The sequence below is a fragment of the Passer domesticus genome, chromosome 9 (assembly GCF_036417665.1).
Source record: "Passer domesticus isolate bPasDom1 chromosome 9, bPasDom1.hap1, whole genome shotgun sequence".
In the NCBI taxonomy this organism is placed as follows: Eukaryota; Metazoa; Chordata; class Aves; order Passeriformes; family Passeridae; genus Passer; species Passer domesticus.
The window spans coordinates 6,664,779-6,686,599 of NC_087482.1; the positions used below are offsets into that span (position 1 = coordinate 6,664,779).

A 21,821-nucleotide genomic window follows, 5' to 3' on the forward strand; every position below is an offset into this window, starting at 1 on the left:
TGTCCGCCGGTGAAAGGGCAGCGACCCCCGGGCGCGGCCGGCCCCCACCGCCCCCCGCGGACCCACCTTGCGCAGCGTGCCGAGGAACAGCTCCTTGGCGAAGGCGCGGCGGGGCGCGGCCGTGCGCAGGCCGCGGGGCCGGCCCGGGGCTGGGGCTGGGGCTGGGGCCGGGGCCGGGCGGAGCGCAGGGCCCGCAGCAGCAGCAGCACCGCGCTCATGGCCGCGCTCGGCGCTCCGCTGACGGCACCGCCGAGCGCCCGGCCCCGCCGGGGCGGGGCACGGCCCGCAGCCCCACAGCCCCGCGGCCTCACCGCCTCACGGGGCGGCGCTTCGCTCGCAGGAGCCGCGGGGATGTGCTCCATCCGGGTGACCTGCGGCGGGCACGGCCCCACAGCCCTGGGGCGCTTCGCTCGCAGGGCCCGCAGTAACGCCGCTCACGGCTTCCTCACGGCTTCCTCACGGCTTCCTCACGGCTTCCCTGGTGCCCTCCCCTCCCCGGCCCGGCAGCTCTTGCCCGAGCCGCACGGTCCCGCCGAGAAGCAGCTCTTGGTGCAGCCTTTGAATCGCCCTCATGAAGCGAAAGCCGCGGCGCAGGCCAGCCCGCGAGCAGCACCGCAGGCAGGGATCGCTGCTTCCCCTCCTGGAGCTGCGGGACACGCTGGGCTGCAGCGTGGAAATCGCCCCCGAATCTCCCAAATCCAAGCCTGACTCCCCCTGCTCCGTGTGTCGGGAGCCGGGGCAGGATGGTGTGAGCAGCTCCAACCTCCCCTGAGCGGCCCCGCACTCCTGCAGCCCTTCCCGCACATAAACAAGTGTCAAAGACCTGTCTGCTCGCTGTGCCCTGCGAGAGCGCTGCCCTGCACCGAGCATCCCCCTCCTCCTTCACTTCCCCTGCCATCCCTCTGGCAGCGGGTTTTGTCTTTTTTTAAAAAACCCAGGTGCCAAACCTGTGTGAAATTACTGATATTCACTGAAATCTGGCTGAGAAGCACTCAGTGCTCCCCTTCTGTACGGGAGGTCACGGTCAGTTTTGTGGCACCATCACCCCCCAGCCGCTGCCTCACCTGCAGGTGGCTGGGGCTGCTCACCGACACAGAAGGGCTGTTAAAGGCGTGTTGAGCTTCATTTACTCAAGGGTAGAATTAATTTGTTTGAACTATTTATTTCAGATAAAATAATCCCTTTAAAGGCTGCTGCTACTCTGTCATTTTAGGCATGTCCATGTCCACCTGCCTTCACTTTGCTTTGGTCTGTGTGGAACTGCAGAATGTGACAAAATGGCATTTGCAAAAAGAACAAGTAAACACAGGCTTAATGAACTCACTTATTTTGCTTCCTGTACTTATGACTCATAAAATGAAAATCCTTTAATGTTGTAACCCAAATAAATTGCCATGTTGGTTGCCTCCCGACTGTACTGCAAGTAGGGAACAAGAAGGGCTGAGAGTGAGGGATCAGGAAAAGGTAAGGATGTGCTCAGCTCTGATTAAGTAACATTATCCTGCTTCTTTTGCTTTTGAAGGGTGGAAAAGCAAGAGGTGATGTCTAATCCTCCCGGGCAGCAAACAATGGGTGGGGAACGCTGAGCTGGGTGCAGCACTTGGCAATCTTTGGGGTGCAGTGATGAGGTGCCAGTGCTTGATGGTATGGATAGAAGGGGACACGCCTCAGCCTTGTGACATGTGGGGTTAATGGGGCAGAGCCACACCATGTCCCTCTGAGGGGACCTGGGTGGCACTGCCACAGCAGTGTCACATCCCAGCTCTGGGCAGGAGAGGTAAAAAATGATAAAAAAATTAGTTTTTTATCTTCCTGGGCAGGAGAGGTGCAGGTCCCACAACACCTGCCAGACTGAATATCAGGAATGAAAGGGTTAAACTGAGGCCACCCTCTCCTGAGACAAGTCAGGCAGGTTCTGGTGGTGTAGGGGTGATGTGGCAGCTTGAAAGAAAGGATAAACAGAGCGTGGTACAAACTGCTTGAAGAAAATGATCCAAAGAGTGAAAACAAGGCTGGGCAGTTGGGAAGCACAGGGAAAAGATGCCTCATCATGAAGTTCACAAGAACTGAGGCAGCAGCCAGCACACCCCACCCTGTGTGTTCACTCAGCAAGCATGAGGATGGCATTGTGGGGATATCCTGAATAAATAAACACCTGGGGTTTTCCAGTCACAGGGGGTGATATCACACCCACAGCACGAAACTGCAGGTGGACCATCACTGGCACGGAGAATGCTCTGTCCCTGCGCTGGCACCAGTGGTGCCACACCACAGATCTTCTCCCATCCAGTGCTGTGTGTAACCACAGCTGAAATCACACTGCTGGCAGCTGCAGTTCTCTGCAGAATCCCTCCACCCTGACCTGACACATCTTCAAACTGCCTTGCACAGAACTGCACCATCTACTAAAAAAAAAGTTAAAACAGTATTTTTCTCTTTTGCTTCAGCAATATGCCCAACCTTTTCCTTTCCCCACTTTTATTTATGACTCCTCTCTGCTGTCTCTGCCACTGAGATATTCATCCACGTGTTCCCATCATTTCAGGTTCCCTTCCTGGGCCATCCAATCCCTCAGCTGTTACAGCTCCTCATAACCCACATTTTGTGAACAACCACAACTCCCACAGTGATGTCCATTTCAGCCCATTCCACACAGAAGCGGAAAAATTTCTTCCTGAGAAGGAATTAATGCAAGAGAAGTGGAGATCAGTAAATGACTACAATAAAAATACCCTTCAGCTTTCCTTTTTATTCTTCCATATTTTTCCAGCAGCTGCTTAAAAACTGGTATTCAGCAATAAAATGACCTGATAACATTTAGGTCTTTGAGACATGGATATTTTATTTACTGAAAAAGTGTTACTAAACCACTTTACAAAAACATTCACCAGGCTTTGCAGCATTTCCAGGAAAATGCATACAATTCCTCCTCTCTTTATGCAATCATTGTTTGCTCCTGTTCAAGCTGACAGATGGTATGAAAGTTTTGCACTTGACATCCATAATTGTCTTTCCCACAGGCGTGTGCTCATCGATGATGTGCTCATTGCATCACCTCCTGACTTGGAACATTTTTTTAAAAAGCTGTTTCACATATGAAATCCTGGGAAAGGTGAGGGCAGGAACGGGTATTTCCACTTTTGCTCCTGGTTGTGGGCTGTGCAAGTGATGTGATGTGTTTGAAACCCAGATGTTAACATGGTCACTGTATAAATACATCAATAAATTCGTCCAGGCTCTTGTCCATTCACACTGACTGGACTGTGGCCATCTAAGAAACCACCTGAAAAATAAAGACACATTCTGTTAGTCAAAGGGACTCTCACAACGTCAGGTGGCACTTGCAGGGAAATTGTCCATCAGCTCTGCCATGTTAGATTAAAAGGAAGCACTAAATTGCCTCATGTTTTGAAGTATTTTATATTTTATTTCACGCTATAATTTTTTTTAACAGCCAAATAAGATTTAGTTTCTCAAGCAAGGGAAAATGTGCCGGAGAGTGTATTGAAATCAAGTTTCTGGCTCAGCGAGGGGAGGTGACCTGAGCTCAGTGCAGGAAAGAAGCTGTTGCTGTGGGACTGCACCCAAGGAGCTGTGGGCCAGCCTGGAGAGTGCTGCCTTTATGTCACACCCAGGGGACAGTGATGAGTGAGAGGCCAAGGCTGGCTATAAAAAGACCTTGCAGCAACTGGTTAAAGCACATCTTGGCACTATTAATGGATACAGAAGGGACATGGGTCAAGAAGCTCTTTGCCAAAATAACCTTCATTGCACTGTAATGTCAGAGACAAGGGAAGAGCTCCATGAACTCAAGAACATTTCATTAATAATTATTAGTACAATATTAATAAACTATTATTTACATTATTTATATCAAATAATTTAAGTATTTCTATTAAATAATTTATTTATATATTTATGTTAAATATTTCTATTATTAATTTAATTTATTATTTATTTATTAGTTCAATGAGGCATCTGTTTCTCCCTTTTCTCATCTGGGAAGAGAAACAGATGACCCAAAATGCCAGTGCTTTTTCACCAGCTTTTTTTCAAAGGCATTTCAAATTCCTGCAGTCAGAGGAATTGCTGAGGACATGTCCCCTGTGGTTCACTACTAATATATAGACAGGTTGGGTTTGTGGGTTTTTTTTGTTTTTGTTTTTGGTTTTGTTTTTTTTGTTTTTTGGTTTTTTTTGTGTTTTTTTTCTTTGTTTTTTTTTGTTTTGTTTTGTATGTTTTTTGTTGTTGTTGTTGTTATTGTTTGTTTGGGGTTTTTGTGGGTTTTTTTGCATGAAGCTATGCTGGCAGTCTGGAAATTTGTGAGGAGGGTAATGGAATATTGCAACAGCCCAGGAAACTGCATATTGTACTAGTAGAAAAAAAATAGGAAGAGCAGAAACAAAGTTTCCTCCTCCTTTAGGCACAAAATACACAAACAAAAGATTTTGAAAATGTACAGATTGGCATAGCAGAGGAGTTAGCACATAATCAAGGACATTTTTAAAACCTGCTGAAATGCCATGAAAATTCAGGGCTATAAACACGTGGGATGCTCCAAGTCTGAATTGGAATATTCAGCACATTCGTCACTGGGCTGGAAAATGTTGCTGCTCTTCCAATTTCAGGGGTTGAAGGACAACAGAAGCATCTCAAACTCTGCTGATTGCAGGGGTGTGTTTGGTTGGTTGGTTTTTTGGGGTTTGGTTGGGGTTTTTTTGGATGTTATTTTTAATTACAGCAGAGTCATTTTTTGGAGCCTGGTGTAAGGGCTGAGGCAGAATCAGAGACACGAGACTACCAGAAAGATGGCAAGGACAATATACAGGATGAATCATTAAATAAAAATGTTCTTCCTTGTTGGAGATGGGCATAAAGAAATATTAGCCAGCAAGTGAAGGAATATCAGCCAAGAGAACACGGGGAGCTGGTGGAGGGGGAAGATGCTCAGGGGGTGGGCACCTCCCTTCAGGGCCCCACACTCAGCTGAGCTCTGCTCCTATAAAAAATCACTACAAAGTCAGACTGGCAATGGTTAAATGAACTAATTTCCAGCCTTGGTTCACTCTGATCCCACTGCTGAGTCACAGAACTCCTGCACCGTCCCTGCTTCTCCCACTTCCCTGGACACTCACCCAGGGCCCATCTCCTCATCAGAAACCAGGCACTGTGCTGTGGCAGAGCTGAGAAACTGCAGAGAAAAGACATTTCCATCATGCCCTCCTAATATTTCATTTGCCTTGGAATGAATTTCCTCTGCTCATCTTGTTAAAGACAGATTATTTTTGCTTTGCTCATTACACAGACCTGTCTAAAGCACTGTGTCCAAGGATGAAAAATAAATGAAAGCTCCAGTGGTGCCGTTACCCAGCAGAGCTGATGGATTGAACTCTCCTGTGGCTGCTTTCAGCTGCTGTGTCTCGTGAACCATGCTGCTAATTTCACATCTCAGTTACTGCAAAAATGCTAAATAAAGGTTTTGTTGTTGTTTTTTTTTCCATTTTATCCCTAAAAATGTGTGATTATTCACATGGCAAAAATGATAAATCTAAAGATTTGAAAAAGTGAAGAAGTGATGGCTTCAAGTCAGCATCATGCACACACAACTTTCATTTAAGTCTTGCTTAGCTGAGGAAGTACTTCCAGCAGAAATATTAATTTAAGATTTTCCTAACTTTCATGACCAGCCTCATCCTGAAGTTGATTTACTTTTGCTGAGTAATACAGGATTTGTCTTTAATTCTTGAAATAATAGGAAACAGAAAGAAGGCTTACTTAAAAAAACTACACCTAAAATGAATTTTTTGTGTGGTTCAGATATTTCTATTAAATTGGTTGTGCTATGTTCCCTTCCAGGAATTTTACATCAACAAAATATGGCACCAAAATCACTAAGCAGGGTAAAAATCCAGAAAGATTCCTTTGGAAAAGGTGTATTTAATGCAGCTGTAACACAGGGTGGAGATGAATAAAACACTACACAACTATTAAAATAAATATATGCTAAAATACCATACCTGTTTTTATGAAACTCTGAATCAAAATCAATCATTAAGGCCAACTGGAAAAAAACAAAGTTAAATAGAATTCATTGATTGTTAAGTCAACAAAAATCTGAAGAAAGATACAGATAAAACATTTGAAGATCTTTATTTTGTTTTTCTGTCCTTTTAATCTTGCATTTCTTTATTTCAACAAAAAAAAAAAAGGCAAAAATTCTTGGGAAAGAACCTGTTTTTAAAAAGTTGCTATTTAGAAGAGCTTGAGAAGTTGTTTATTGCATGACGACTCATTCCCACAATCTGTGAGTGCACTGCCACGTGCAAACCTCTTGTCTTCTCAAAATCTGCTAAAGTTCTACAAATCCTAATTTCTAAACCAGGAATAGAAGCATCAGTGAAGAACAGCTCTACAAATTCTTCTACTTCCACTAGAGGATGTTTCACTGGTCACCTTCAAAGGGCTCCCACAGCTCAGAGTGGCACAGAGGATGATGGTAAGTGGGTACTTACCTACCAAAAAAAAAAATTGGTGAAGATGCGCATCCTGAAATTACAGCCCTCCAGAAAGAGGTCATAGTTGACTATTCCCACAAAATAATTCAAGAATGTCCTAAAATTTGTAGAAAACAGAAGCAAACATAGTGTTTAGTTTAACTGACAGCTGAGCATTAGCTTGGCCAGGCTTTCCAGAACACACTACAATCTCCTGGAAAGGCTGGAAATGCACCAAGTTCAGGGCACAATGGAATATCCACAGGTGATTGTCAAAATGTAACTGCAATTCAAACTCTGGGAAGGTCACGTGTGGCAAAGGATCCTTCAGGGCTGGAAACTGAGACACACAAACAGAGGACAAGGAGTAACTGGGCAGTACTTACTCGGTGCTGGGCTGAGGGGTCCGGGGCTCCCTGCCCGTGGCCACGAGGCACTGCCAGCTCCTGGGGGTTCCACGGAGCAGCCCAGGACTTGACCCTGGAAAGGACAAACGGGGCCCTGCCCAGGCAGGGCACAAGTGCCCTGGACAGGAGCTCCTGAGGCTGCCTGGGGTCAGCTGGACACACAGCCCCTGGGACCGAAGGTCTCAAAGCTGCCAGCACTCTCCGGGGCTCGAGGGGTTTAGGAATTGTCCACCAGGACCTCTGCCGTGCTTCCCTGTCTGCACATCTGGGTGCTGGAGTCACTCTCTCCCTGGCTGCACATCTGGCTGTTGGATTCATTGCTCTTTAGTGACTCTAGAACTCAATTTATTTCAGCACTACCCCACCAAGCTGAGTGAGGACGGGTCACAGACTCCACTCACCACCTCCTCCACCTGATCCTCAGTTCCTGGCCCCTCTGAAGTGAGCAGCACAAATCCCACTGCCTCAGCAGGGCCAGGATACCATTGGAAGGAATTTCCTTCATTTCAAATATGAAGAGTTGAAGCTCTTGGATTGCATTAAATGAGAAACAAAGAGTTTTAAATGATTTATTTGATTTCTCCACATGATCACAGTTATAGTTTTACATCAATAGGGTCTGTTACTACTTACAAACAGAATGCATATTAAAATGAAAGCACTCCTTTCTTCCCCAGAGTTACAAAAGGGGTCTCGAGCCTCCCCAGAACAGAAGCTTCTTGTAAGCATAATGATTTTTGAAGTCTTTAAGAGTCTGCATTCAAGACCTAATTCTAACAGTTTAATACAACTCAAAGCTGATTTAAGTTCCTAGCAGGAGATAGGCAACCTCAAAGTGACTGCAGACTTATAGTAATGCTAATTTACACACTATGTACAATTTAGATAATTCTCTATTCCCCCTACTGGTCCCATTTTCACCACCCCCTTTTCTCTTTTCCAAATTGAATCTTGTTATTGGTTCCACTTTTCTTTGAAATATATACACGAGAATCCATTTTTCAGTCAAGAAGTGCGATGGTATTTTACAAGGGAACAGCAAAATGCATGCTTAACTGCAGAAAACACACAGCTTCATATGGAACAGCAAGTCAACATCTAGAGATTCAGTGTTTAAATATCTGCTGACTGTCTTTCAGCTCATTTTATCAAGAAACAAGAGGCTTCTGCTGCATGCAGTACATGATGGGAAAATCATTCTACACTGTATGTTAGACTCTTTTTTTTAGCAATACAAGGCGCACATTATATTAGGATGAACTTTGATTTTTTGTTTCTTTACATTGTTGTACATTTCATTCTTAACTTAAAAAAATAAAAACCCCAAATATATATTTGATTGTTGTCCCAGAAAAGATTTTTTTTGTTGTTGCCACACCTTCATTCTTTACGTTTCCCTTTCATTTGTCCAAATCAGCATTACTGCTTTGCCACATCGTTTATGGGAAGAGAGAATCACGGTCAGTCTATGCAGTTCTGTACCAGTTTGTAATTGGCAATGGTATCTGATAAAAAACCCTCTCCATTCTACTCCTGTCTGCAGGCTGAAGAATTCATTTTAATTCATTTTCTTAACCCCAGGCAGTGTTAAGTGCTGGAATTCTCCTATTCTAGGCACGACCCACACTGCTCTAAGCAACTGTTGATCAAGGATGGAGTCAGAGAGGTTTTACTATGACCCTATACAAGCAGCAAAGGTCTGGAGACTTGTGCTGACACCAAGACACTTTTGTTTGGTTGGAGTACATAGAAACACATAGTCTAAGAAACAAAACAGAACAAAACTAGGGAAAAAAAAAAAGTAAAGTCCACTGTTTCTCCTCCTTGGCTTGAAAGAGCAAGAACAGAGTTTCCAAATCCCGTGCTCTCAGGTTACCAGTTTTGGTTTCTAACCAGCCTCCAAGTGATCTGTGATTTCACACTCCCTGCAGGCCCAGGGCAGGCACATTCTCCTCCCCAGTGTCCATGGAACCATGTGGAAATGTTTCTGTGCATGCACGTTTGTGACATCTCCTCAACACTTTGGTTCACAAATGCATTGACTGCACATGGAAAATCAGTGGGCAGGCATTAAACTGTGGCTCACTGTTTAAGCACAGAATATATGTAACTCTAATTTAAATGAATGAAAGGGTTTTTTAAACACAAAGCAAATGCAGATCTGGGAGATTTAACACCTTCAGCGTTAATCAACACAGTGAGTCAGATTTTCCTCTCCACTGCTACTGCATATTCTGCCTTTATTCCATCTACAGAATTTTACTTCCATTATGCCTCTGCATCTGAAACAAGTACAGACTCCATCACCCAGTGAAGAGGAGCTTTCTTACCTCTGTTTTAATTAAAAGATGCAGTTTCTCAGAGATGTTTGCACCTAAATGGTTCTTCATCTTTTCTGGAACAACCTATAAATTACAGTTAGACTCTACTATTGGTACAGATGTATGAAGAAAAGTCTACATATTGAAACATGTTATCACTTTACTTCAACTAATATCAACAGTAACACTGATATATTTTGCAATTATACAATATGTAGAGTGTAGCCTCACACTAATAACATTAGATGACATGCAGACAGTTCTACTTTCCCTTATAAGAACAGTATATATTTTTTAAACTGCAAGGAACAGAGCCTCAGGGGACCCAGGTGAGCCCTCTTAAGGTAAGCCGCAGAATTTAGAATAGAATGAGTGACACAGAAAAAGAATAATAATCACTTGTTTTCTTTTCATGGAGATCATTCTGAGGAGAAGGAGCAGAAGGGGAAAACATATTGCACATGTGTGAAACAAACGTGGACTGCTGGAAACAAAAGGCTAAACTCTAGATTGCTGTATTTGCTCTCTGTGGAGGTGAACAAAGCGCTCAGTTTGCAGTTCTGCTGGTATTGTGGTATCCATGGTATGAAAGGGAAAAAATGACTGAACCTCTCCCATCCTCCCCACGCTAGAGATGCCATGAGCAAGCCAACAGGACAAGTCACTCTGTTGCTCCCATGTCCTCCCGATTTGGGACGCTTTTATTACTGTTTGTTTTCTGTTCCACAGAAACCCGACTGGTTGGAGCTGTGATTACTTTTACCCATCTCTCACTGGAACTTTTTGCTCATCCTCTTCAAGGTTTGCTTTTAGGCTGGTACAGTTTTGCAGTTGTGATTCCTTTGTCTCTACTGTTTAGGTGTTAAGTCCTTGCAGTGGCTCAAAGTGCTGAAACTACAAAGTAGGTGCCATGGATAGCTTTGTACAGGATTTCGGGATACAAATTGTAGAGAAATTTGCAAATTGTTTGGTTACAACACATAAGCAACAACAGCACAGCCTATTTTTATGTGATGTCTTGCAACTAACTGGACTATGGAAGTGAAGGTTTGAGCATAAACTCAGCCTGCTGAGTGCTGGGTGTTTCAAACTAACAAATGTGATGAGTAAAAATGGTAAAGCCACTTCATTGCTAGCACATGGCTACATGGAATTACAGATTTTGAAATTTTTTTAATATATATATATATATATGTCGTGGTTTGGCCCGGAAATGTGTTTTTGGAAAAGTCTAAGTCGGGCCAATCAGTGGCCAAATTCAAAATTGGCATGTGATATGGCCACTGAGAATCTGGATACGCCTCTGAGAACACACGGGGGTTAAAAGCAGGAGATTCCCAGAGAACTTCCTCTTTGGGAATCCGGCGTTGGTGAGTAAGGTCCGACCTCTCCCCTGCCCAGCTGCGTCTGGGTGGGGCAGGGGGAGGCCATGACAGGGAGGAGGCTGGGAGCCCCAAAAGGTGCAGAGGTGGAGGAAAACATGCAGGGGTTGATGAGAATTGAGATGTCTGGGCAGCCCCCCCCCGGAGAGAGAGACAGAGATTGCGCTGGCAACTCAGCCGGCCAGAAGCGGGGGATGCGTCGAGAGAAGGTGCCCGGCAGATGTGGGAGTCCTTGGGCAGGCAGAGTTGAAGATTTTAACCCCTTTGTAGACTAATAGAAACCTTACAAATACTGAATCCTCCTGAATCAAGATGAGGTGAGAGAGAGATGAGAGATGGGCAAGCGTGAGGAAAGCTGGAAGAGAGAAGAATCCTGAGTGAAAGAGATGATGGAGTGGCCTTGGGCTGGACTCTTTCTTGTATAGCCATGGACAGACCCGTGTTTTTTCCCTGTGACCCAGAGACTGTATTTAGGGGGAGGCAACACCCGGGAGTCAAGAGCGAAGCAGCGGCGTGAACAGAGACGGCTGAAGGGGGTGTGAGATGCCCTCTGTCTCCACGGAGAGGAAGATCTCTGTTCATGAGGCCCCTCGGCCCCAGGGGGTGAAATTTGGGGGGACTGGTGTCCCAAGAGTTGAGAGACTGCTGCTTCTGGAAGTGGGTGGAGCATCTTTAAACGGGGAGCCCTAAAAGCAGTCCTGGCCCGTGTCCAGTGGTGAGAGCACTGGACATGGGGGGGAGAAGTCACGAGGGCCGATGTTCTTTGGGTGGGGCCATGGGTGACACGGAAGCACAGGAGGTTTCAATTGTGCTTCCGGAAAAAGCCCATGAGGCAAGGGGGGACTCCTCTCTCCCTGATGAATTTGAAGGTTGATAATTTGAGGGGTGGTGGATCTCTGGAGAAAAGGGAGGGGGAGGAGGAAGGTATCTGGAAGGTGTTCATTCTTAGTTTAGTATGTGTTCCTTTCTAAATTTGTAATAAATAAAGTGTTATGTTTTTTTCCCCTCCATCCCCGAATGAGAGCCTGCTTTGTTCTGTTCCCGAGTCACATCTCACAGCCACCATTTTAAAAATATACCCTTCATGGGGGCCCTAGCATTGTGCCAAGGTCAAACTATGACAATATATAAAAAAACCCTATACTAAATTCTAAAGCAAACCTTCAAGTTTTAGAGCACTTCCACTGGAAACACTCTGGACTAGAATTCAGCTTCGCTGGAGGTAAAAATGAGCAATTATGGTAAACAGGAGCCAAAGTAGCTGAGAAGGATGGAGGTTTGCCATTTTCATGTTTGAGATGAATGTTTTTGCAGTGTTTACATGCACCTGGCGGAACTCTTCCCATGTGCTCGTTCAATCCATATGCTTACAAAAGAAATGTGGATCATGTAAATTCACAGTTATCACAGCCTTTAAAGTGTCTAAGAACTTGTGTGACCAATGCTCGGAGGTGCCCCCTGGTAGGTGGGCACCCTCCATTGCTACGGAATAATTACTGCATCTTAACGAGTTTGCTTACCTGAAATAGCAGAGCAGCTCTAATACTGATTACGTATGATATCATCGTGTTAATAAAATAAGGATTTATACAAAGCAGTATTGGACTATAACATTTAAATGCTATGTTACTTGGCACATTTAGTAATGATTGCTTAGAAATCTTAACAAGTCCAGGGGACTTGTGATGAAAATACTGAAATGTTTGAAATTGGTTTCTAACGTTTAATGGTTTTGGTCTACTTTCATATGCTATTCATCTATTATACTGTCCTATCAAGTAAGTGAAATTCCTTGTAAAGTCTATATTGCTAGTTTTGTGGACTGAAAAAATTTCTTTCCAAGCACAAATGTTAACTATACAGTATATATATATATATATATATATATATATATATATTTATATTTATATTTATATTTATATGTATATATTTATATTATATAAAGTTTACTTACGTACTTTCATCAACCATATCAGGTCTACTTATTTTTTTTGCCCATTGAGAGTAAAAGAGCAAGAATGCAACACTTGGTTCTGTCTGACTTTTTTCCCTGTTTTTTTTTCCATAGGCTAGCTTTTCATTATGTGTGTAAAATTGTCCAGGGGTTTGGTGTAAAAGGTAGCTTTCCTCAGATTCAGCAAGCAGCACGTTGTCAAGGCAAGTTTGGAAATAAGAACTAACCAGATGGTGGTGAACATCTATCCAGTAGATAAGTAAAACCAGTATAGCCTGGGCTAACTGGAATTATTTTATTTAGTAACAGCAAGCCTTTAAGCTCATTAAATGGCCTGGGTAAAAACTGACGGTGTGATTTTGTTGCTTCCTCTAAGTGCCTTTGCAGCTGGGTTTGGAACTAGAGTCACGAGGAGGGTCTTTAGGCCTAGACTATGGTGCTGATGCCGCTGTGTTTGGGCTTGGTGCTGGCGGCGGCGGGCGGCGGGGGCGGCCCGTGGTGGTGCGGGCCGTGGTGCGGGCCGTGGTGCGGGGCGTGCGGCAGGTAGGGGCCGTGCCCGTGGCCGTGCCCGTGCTGGTGGTACTGGTGCGGGTGCGGGTGCGGGGGCGGGTGGTAGTGGTAGTGGTGGTGGTAGGGCGGCGGGTTCTGGTGGCAGAACTGCGCATGGTGCGGGTGCGGCGCGGCGGCCGCGCCCTCCGCGTGGTGCGGGGTCTGCGCGGCCGCGTGGCTCTGCGAGGGGGGCTTGCCCCTCTTGCTACCGAACAGGGACCCTAGGAGTGAGGAGGAGTTGGGCATAGTCTGGTGAGGGCGAGATGGACACTCTCGGGTTGATGTAGCTCTTCGGCGCATGTGAGGACTGCTAATGATGGACCCCTAAAAAGAAATTAATAGAAAATAAAAATTAAAAAAAATATATCTTGAAATGTTCGGAAAGGGAAAAAAAAAAAAAAAAAAAAAAGAAAAAGTTCACACTGACCCACAAACTCCTCCTTTAGGGTTAACATGGGTGGATTATGTTAGAGAGCTCTAGGGGAAATTTTATCTCCACCTTCCCTAAGTGGCCAGTGGGGCACTCATGCCTTTCTTAGAGGATGTTAAGCATTGGGTGATTTTCTCTCAATATTTTGACATAAAGTGATATGACTTCAAATTAAAAAAAAAAATGTCACGGAAATGTAACATGATATAAGACCTACGAGTGTGTTTTTAAAGGAAAAATACATTTTAAAATACTGCAAAAAATACCATACTTGCTTTTTTACCACAAAAAAAAAGTGCTAGATTAAATGCAACCTAAATAGTTAAACATACAGCAGCAAATATTACAGTTACAGCTCAGATTTTAAAATGGTATTTAAATATTTATTTATAGCAGTTTTCCACTACTATATATGACAGTGCTGCTTCTCAGGCCTACCTCTGCATTTTGTGTTAAATGGAACCATACCATTTTTGCCACTAACATTTCTATGTGCTTATATTTTTCTGACCTATGGTCCAACATTCTCTATTATTTAGCCTGGAATTTAGTTGCTGAAGTTGAGGGTTTGTATTTTTAAAGAGTTATGGGACACAAGAGTAGTTAGGCAAAGTATGCTAGATTTAAACTGTAATCTACCTAAAGCAAACACAAAAAAAAAAAAAAGAAAAAAAAAAAAATCTGCAAGCTGAATTCAGAGACATGAACAGTATATATAAATGGTTTGAAGATGAATGAAATCTCATGAAATCCACATTGAATTCACCTATCTGAATAATTTTTTTTGTCCTCCCATGCCCTATCTGTGCAATTCCATGGTGTCATGACTGCATACATTTAGCAATTGAACTCGAAAATAAGCAATGGGGATGGTTGAGCATGACAGTCAATAGTTGTAGCTAAATATCAAACAGCAAGAACAGTGTACTTGGTAACAAAGAGCAAGGTGGGCTTTTAAGCTGGGACCAGACTGAAATGGTGGCAAAAGGACACATCATATCCATTTAACCATGCTGGCAGGAACAAAGGGAACAAGGTTAGCTCAAACCAAAAATGGCATTGCTCTAAAACAAGCTGTCAGTGCTTTGTAAGCTGGAAGAATACAGAGTGAATAGCCTAGGCATGCATTTTACTCTGGCAGGCAGGTTATATATATGTGTATATATATATATGTTAGAAGAAAAAAGAGCAAAAAAATATGTATGTATATAAAAGAAAGGTTTGAAATGCACATCATCACATCCAGCTAGACATCAGGAACTTCCTACTTACTTCCATATTGCTGTCTAGCGATCCTGCACTGCTGCGTCGCCCACGCTTGCCTGCCCAGGACATGCAACAGCAGAGATTAGAGACTGCGACACGACCGGCGCCAGGAGCCGCGGCCCCACAGCCCCACAGCTTCAGGGCCGGCAGGGACAGCAACTCCCTGCACCTGCCTGCGTTTCTAGGGTATCAGTGGAAATTTGGAGAGCTGCTGGTGCTGGGGATCGGCTCACACGAGCGGGGGGTGATTATTTTGTTGGTAATTTGCACAACTTTTGAAGTAGAGGTGTTTGGGCAGCTGGGTTTAGTGCTGCGCTTGTGATGCTGAGCAGCAATGATTTTAAAGGGTTTGGTTTACTGGAAGCTAATCGGCCATGGAGGTTTTTTTGTCTTTAAATATTGAGATATAATTGTGGGGTGGCATTAACTTAAATGCAAAATTTAACGTTGAAATATTCTGAACTTCAGTGTGGGGCACTGTGAGGGCCATCGGTTTTATCAATTAATCAGTTTTATCACTTCATCGGTTTTATCATTTTATCGAATTTATAATTTCAATTTCAGCTTTGAACCTCAGTGGATTTCATACAATATTCTTTCATGAGGTTTAAAAAAAAACTAAACTTAATTTTTGATCAGCAAATCTGGAATCTGTCTTGACATTATGGCTAGATTTTGTTTGTTTAGCTGTGCAGTGCTTTATCTTTAAGCATGTTGGATTTGTACTCCAACAGTCTCAAACTGCAAAAACTTTTGCCTAAACCCACACGTGAAACTCCAGACAGTTTGCCTAAAGAGCCAGAAGACCTCAGTGGCTGGATAGGACACAGGATCTCAGATTTTCTTTCTCACTTCACAGCAGAGAAAATAGCATCTGGCTGCAGTGGAAATAGAGATTTTTAGAAGATAACTTGTGGAGCTTTGCTTTGCAAAGTTTCAGAATACTTTCCTGGCAGGGTGCAGAAACAAAGCTGAGCTTTGAGGAGCCCTCCTGGTGCTCAGAGCTTCCCTAAAATCTGCAGGGCTTTCGAAACCAAAGCTTTCTCAGCACTCTCTCCTTGTTTTCCTGCAAGGCCAAATATCAGTCTCCACCCTGCATTGGCTGCATTCAGAGTTTTCTACACTGAGAGGTAGTTTTGGCAGAGAATGTGAGGATTTCAGCATCACTTAACCAATTAATGATGTACCCTCATCACAGACACCCCAAAAGCACCTGTGATCAGAACTAGAGAGCAGTGGAACTGCTCATAGGGCAATTCAGACTACCCAAAGGATCAGGATGACCAAAAACTACCACCTGCTGGATTTATAAGCATAGTATTGACCTGGTTGGTCACAGAACACTGCCCTGAAACAAGTTTCTTGTAAGAGCTACAGTTCCAGGCTACTGGAACATTCTCCCCTCTTAAAAAGAGTTGCTCCCCAGTACAACCCCTCTGCAGTGACATTAAATTGAGGGGAAGGCGTTTGTGGTCAAGGTGTTGTGTTTGACTTGAGAAATTCATTGAGATTTGGAACAATTTCCCTGGATGGGCTCTTTGTCAAAAGCTCACTGCTTCATCTCCTGCTGCAGTTTTAGCCTCAGCCAAACTCTACTATCTTATGAGTCCCCCAAGAAAAACTGGGTTTGTTCATCCCTTATGTTGACTCCTAGTCAGGTTTGATATTTTGCTGCTCTGATAACGGGATTAGTACTGATTAACACTCCAACCCCTCTTGCTTGCTGATGCAAACACACTGCGGCAGCCACCTCGGAACTTAGCAGTCAGGGTTGCAAATAAGACTGAGAGCTGACACGGGGCATTAAACGTGGCCAAAAATGAAGGAAAACACAACAATCCAATGCCTTTTGCATATGGCAGGAGTCACAGTCTGATCAAATAACCACGGACACAGTAAATACGGACAGAGAGCGACAGATGGAATTTTGCTCAGAATAACTCCAGGGCAAAGTAGTACTTGCAAAGCCAAGAACAAACAGAAAAATCCACCTTAAATGCCTGTAATTTCCCTCAGATAGGCACTACTGCCGTACAGAGGCTTAGTTCTTTTTCTTAAAAACAAATTGATCCCGATTCTGTGCTGACATGCAGTGTGGTGGGTTTACTCAGTAAATCCCCTGGAGCATTCCCCCTGCCAATGTGTGTTTATTCCAGACTGTTCCCTGGTCTTTGGGATAGCATCCCATCGCAGAAATGCCTCCCTGGAGCTCCAGCCTTCACATGCATCTCAGGGAAATTCTGAACTAGAACTGCACCCAAGCATGTACTGGCGGGATAATTAGTAGCTGTGGTACAAAGCAAGGTGGTATTTATCAAATCTGAAGATTAGTTTTGCTTAATATATTAAGCTTACTTTAATATTTTAAGGCTGTTAGAGTGGACTTTAATTTATAAAAATAAATTTTCAATTAATTTAACCTTATCTGTTAGATATGAATATTCCTTGCAAGAACTATCTTGAACTTACACAAGTGTATGCCTCATATATGAACATGCACTATATAGGGCCAAGAACATTTCAAATTTATAGTAGAGATATGAAGTGATTACAAGATTTTTACAAACTTAACCATGCCAAAAGAATATTGAGCTTCATTAATAAAGGCCACTGCACCTTGCAGAATGGATGTGTGCAGGACACATCACAGGATGTGTGGTGATCTCACAGTTTAGGCTACAGATCAGCTCAGTACATGGAAATATTTCTCACTCCTGCTCTGTAGTTCTTGAAACTCTTCTGGGCCAGTGACATAACTGATAGCTAAAGACTATCAATGATTTGATATTATGATTTAGTATTATGATTTGGCTTTGAGTGTCTTGGGGGAGAAAGCTTGGAAAAAAGTTTTAAGTTAAATTACTCTCTCCAATGACTGGAGAGACCACTTTTGAGGGGGAAAGTACTGTTTGCCACCTTTACATTTTCAGCTTGTTTCTGTGTGAAACAGGTACAATCTTAAGATTTCACACTGAAACAGAACTATTTTAATCCTGGAAATACCTTTGGTTTTGTTTTGATTTTGCAGTAATCTTTTTTGGCCTGTGGCTGTTTTAGACAAGCCCAGCTCTCAGTAACAGGAACCACTGCACCACCCTCACCTGGTCAGTACTACCTGGCTGTGCCAGTTGTGGAGTACTGGGGCAAACAAGAAAACTGCAATTTTTAAACCAGTTCAGTGTGTAAATACTACTCCCACCTTACAGATTAGTGATGTGGGAATAAAGTTTGAATTCCTCTGTAAACTCAATGTAAAAGCGCTGGGTCCCCCAGCAATTCAAAGTGGCTGGAATTCAAATTGAAGAACCTAAAATCAGTGCAATGGGACTGTTTCTGGGAGAAACAGAATGGGAAACACAGCCAGTCCAACTCTTTCTGCTCTGCTTTAGTGACCAAATCATTCTTCCTGTGGAACAGTGGCCATGAGGGGACATCACACTTTTCCCATCTTTCTGTAAACTCATAAAACTCAGCTTTAGATTCATTAAAATTTGCCTGGCTCTAATATTTTTGTATAAATTAAGAATTTCAAGGTCTGGAAAAAATAAATTCAGTTCTTCCAGCTCAAGAATGTGCAATAAAAATTATACATTTATCTTTAGAGAAAAATAAAGCCCTAAATATTTTTGACATATTCGCATCTTGGAACACTTGGATGTCACATTCTGTTTTATATTCCATGGAAAGAACTGTCAAGGCACAAGGAACAACAGCATCTCCCAGTGAAGAGATCCTCAGCACACCCTTCCCACAGCTGGGAGTTGAGCTGCTGTGGCCAAGGCATGGAAACACTCTCAGGAAAGGATACCTGATGGACACATCCTGCTTTTCTGTGCATGCCCAGCCTAGGAGGCAGAATCAGTCAGGGTATTTGCTAGATCTCAGAAGCTGCTGAATTGTCACTCAGAGAAATTTAGTAATTTCCACAGCCTCCATTTACTGGGATGTCTGGGGGACAGCAATGGATTTTTTTCCTAAATAGTTCTGTCAAGTACCTGTGCAGCCAAATGCTGTTCAGTCACATTTCCCTTCACTGAATAAACAGTTAAAATTTTGAGTTTGCAATGTTCACTGGACATTTACCTGCCTTCCTGCATAAATATGAAATCAGGCCATTTTCTCTTGTTTGTTAGATTTATTTTTGATTCAAGGTAGAAAGGTCTCTCTAAAAATCTGCTTTCCTACAGGCCCACACACTCCTGTTCCTCCTCCTTGTTCATCCTGTGCTTCATCCACAGAAGGATTTGAGGGAACCTAACTCAGGCCTGTTTTAGAGAAGCAATTTAATATGGGATAATCACTGAGGGGCAGTATCTTCCTAACTGAAAGAGATTTCTTTGCTTTTCTGTGGATCACTTCTCCCACATTAAAAATAAAATTAGCCTCACATGCAAGCTATTCCCTGAGAGAAGGCAGAATGATATGGATCATCTCCCTTAAGTCATTCCACCAAATAACACAGCAAATAACAGGCTGGTTGTTTCTCAAGTCAGTTGCACTGCACAAGACCAAACAGAAGCTCTCCATAATTCTCAGTTATTTCAGGTTAAAATTAAGTTTAGTTGGGTTTAACAAACTCATTGATAAACCCTGCAGTCTGTGAGTGATTTCTACTTTTTGTCATGGAAAAAGGTTATTTTCAGTAAGAAGCATGCCAGTTGTAGGCATGCCCTGTGAAATGTGTTTGTGATTACAAATGTTGGTTTGTTGAATTAAACCCATAATATGAATTCAAATACATGGCAGTGTTTGAAAGAGAGGGATGAGTAATTCTAATGGAATGAAAAAATTAATCAGAAATCACATTTAGGGGTACAGATACCCACTGAACTCACATATTAACAATATGGTAGTTCTCATTCTAATGAAATAAAACCAAAACAACAGAAAAAGATGAAGTATCTTCAAATCTGAGAGATAAGAGTGGTGAAGACTAGGGCTTGATCTAAAATCCGCTGGAGCCAAGCAAGCACCAATAGTCAACTTCAGCCTGATTTTGGATCAAGGGCCTAAGTCTTTTTAATGAAGCACATGGAGATGTGAGTATGAAAGCCTAAACAGAGAAGAAAAGAATTGAAAGAGCTCACTCTCTACATATTTGTATGCACATACATATACCCACAAAACACAGGCTATCATTTCAGTTTACAACAATTTTATTTATTGCAGCATAGCTAATGTCTCCTCTTTAGTTAAAAAAAAAAGGAAATAGGTAAGTAGTGTCTACTACCAAAGATATACAGAATATTGAAATTATGACTACACTGGACATCATCACTGCAATTGAAAGAACAAAGCAGAGTATGCAACACAGCCTATGAACTAAAAACCAAATAACTAAAAAAAATAGAGTTGCTACTATCTATGGAAGTACTTTCTGAATAGTGGACATGGTGTTCAGATAAGAGTTCTTGTCAGTGACAGGAATCTTTAACACTGAAAGATTACATGGCTATGCCAGGTGTGAGGCAAACCATCAAATAAAAACATGCCCAACTTCCCCTGGCTTGCTTTGGCTAACAAATTGTATCACCACTGCTTTCCAGTCTTTAACCAGTTAATAAAACTTAAGACACATCAGTGGCTTTGTGGGTTATCAGCATCCTTGTCCAATAGGGCTTCTTTGGTTCAGTTGCAAAGAGTACTTCACAACAACCTCTTTTTGCAAGAATTACGAACTGTGTCTGAGTTACAGAACCAGAAGAGAGCATCAGGGGCACACTGGTGTTACACAGCTCTAGAGAGAATTTAGTAGGGCTTCACTCAGTTTCATTCATCGAGGTGGTGACACAGGTACACTTGAGCACAGAGTACACAGAAAGCGCTCGTCACACAGAGACCAGGAGCTTTCCTTCCCTTTCCAGGCCTAGTCTATGAGGGGGAAAAAGCAAAGGCAATGAAAAAAAAAGAAAGGAAAACCAAGTGAATTGCTCCTAGCACAAGTCAGTCACTTCTGTTTTATTAAAAACTTACAATTTTTCCTCTGTCTTCACTGTCCTTTAAAAGTTTCTATAGCAACCTACAACGGCTTTAATACTTTCAAACAGCAGCCGCTTAACAGAACAAAGGTAAAAAAAAAAAACCCAAAACAAACAGAAATTAACCACGAGCCGAGGAGGGGGGAGTAAGGAGCTACTTGGAAGTGTAAGATTCCACCACTGCTATTTGTGGAGGCATGCAGCGAGCCGGGGAGGAGAGGCAGCTCTTACCTGCTTCGGACAGGTCGCGCAGGGAGGAGCTGAGCACGCTCCGCTTCAGCCCCTCGCCGCCGGCGTAGCTGTCGTCCAGGCACGCCCGGGGCAGGGTCCCGTTCCCGGAGTCCTTCTTCAGGCTGGAGCACTGCGACATGCTGGGACGCACCACCCCCTTCTGCTTCTCCAGCTCGGCTGCAACACACACGGGGGCTTTTACAGGGGTGTTTGTGGGCATGAAACAACCCAGAACGTCCCACAGGGAGTTTCACCCCTCTACCCACAGCTGGATTTCTCTTTTGGGAAAATGGGATAAAATTTCATCTTCAGACACTCACGGGACTACCAGCAAAATGTATCGGTTTGGACCATGACTTCCTTACTGACCACAGGAATTGCAACCCGGAAATGAAGAAAAATTCAATGAAGCTTATTGGAAGAGCCATCATTGGGAATTTCAGTGTGAGGTAAATTGCCCTTAAAATTCCTGCTGTAATTTGTGATACAAATCACAGAGCCAGCTCTCCTCTGTCCACATTATCCCTAAAATTCTTACAGGAATTTATAGTACAAATCACGGATCCATCTTTCTTCTCCACATTATCCCTAAAAATTCCTGCAGTAATTTATACTACAAATCACAGACCCAGCTCTCTTCTGTCCAAATTATCCCTAAAATTCTTCCTGTAATTTATGCTACAAATCACAGACCCAGCTCTCCTCTGCCCATTGTTATTTGCAGCTTGTCCAAGATGAATTCCACTGCAGCTACACTGCAGTAAATAGTAGTCAATGAACTCAGCCGGGGCTTAAGGCATTATTGGCTT

General features: G+C 43.3%; 1 protein-coding gene and 1 long non-coding RNA gene across 2 annotated transcripts; one reads left to right on the top strand and one right to left on the bottom strand.

Annotated features, from left to right (window-relative positions):
* The first annotated feature begins 786 nt into the window (after positions 1-786).
* LOC135307575 (uncharacterized) lies at positions 787-2,816 on the top strand. The gene is made up of 2 exons (XR_010368303.1): positions 787-1,777; positions 2,546-2,816. It is a non-coding gene; the product is annotated as an uncharacterized LOC135307575 (long non-coding RNA).
* Positions 2,817-12,849: 10,033 nt separating this feature from the next.
* On the bottom strand, positions 12,850-14,903 carry LOC135307576 (uncharacterized histidine-rich protein DDB_G0274557-like). Its single transcript, XM_064431981.1, has 2 exons — positions 14,810-14,903; positions 12,850-13,431 (listed from the first exon to the last, which is right to left on the bottom strand). The coding sequence occupies exons 1-2, from the start codon at positions 14,870-14,872 to the stop codon at positions 12,985-12,987; spliced, it is 510 nt and encodes a 169-aa protein (XP_064288051.1). The 5' UTR covers positions 14,873-14,903; the 3' UTR covers positions 12,850-12,984.
* Between the last annotated feature and the right edge of the window lie 6,918 nt (positions 14,904-21,821).

Excerpts from the sequence above, each read along its gene's own strand:
- LOC135307576 (XM_064431981.1), bottom strand. The coding sequence starts at position 14,872 with ATGTCCTGGGCAGGCAAGCGTGGGCGACGCAGCAGTGCAGGATCGCTA. Across the intron at positions 13,432-14,809 it reads CGCTAGACAGCAATATGGAA|GGGTCCATCATTAGCAGTCC; the intron begins GTAAGTAGGAAG and ends ATTTCTTTTTAG.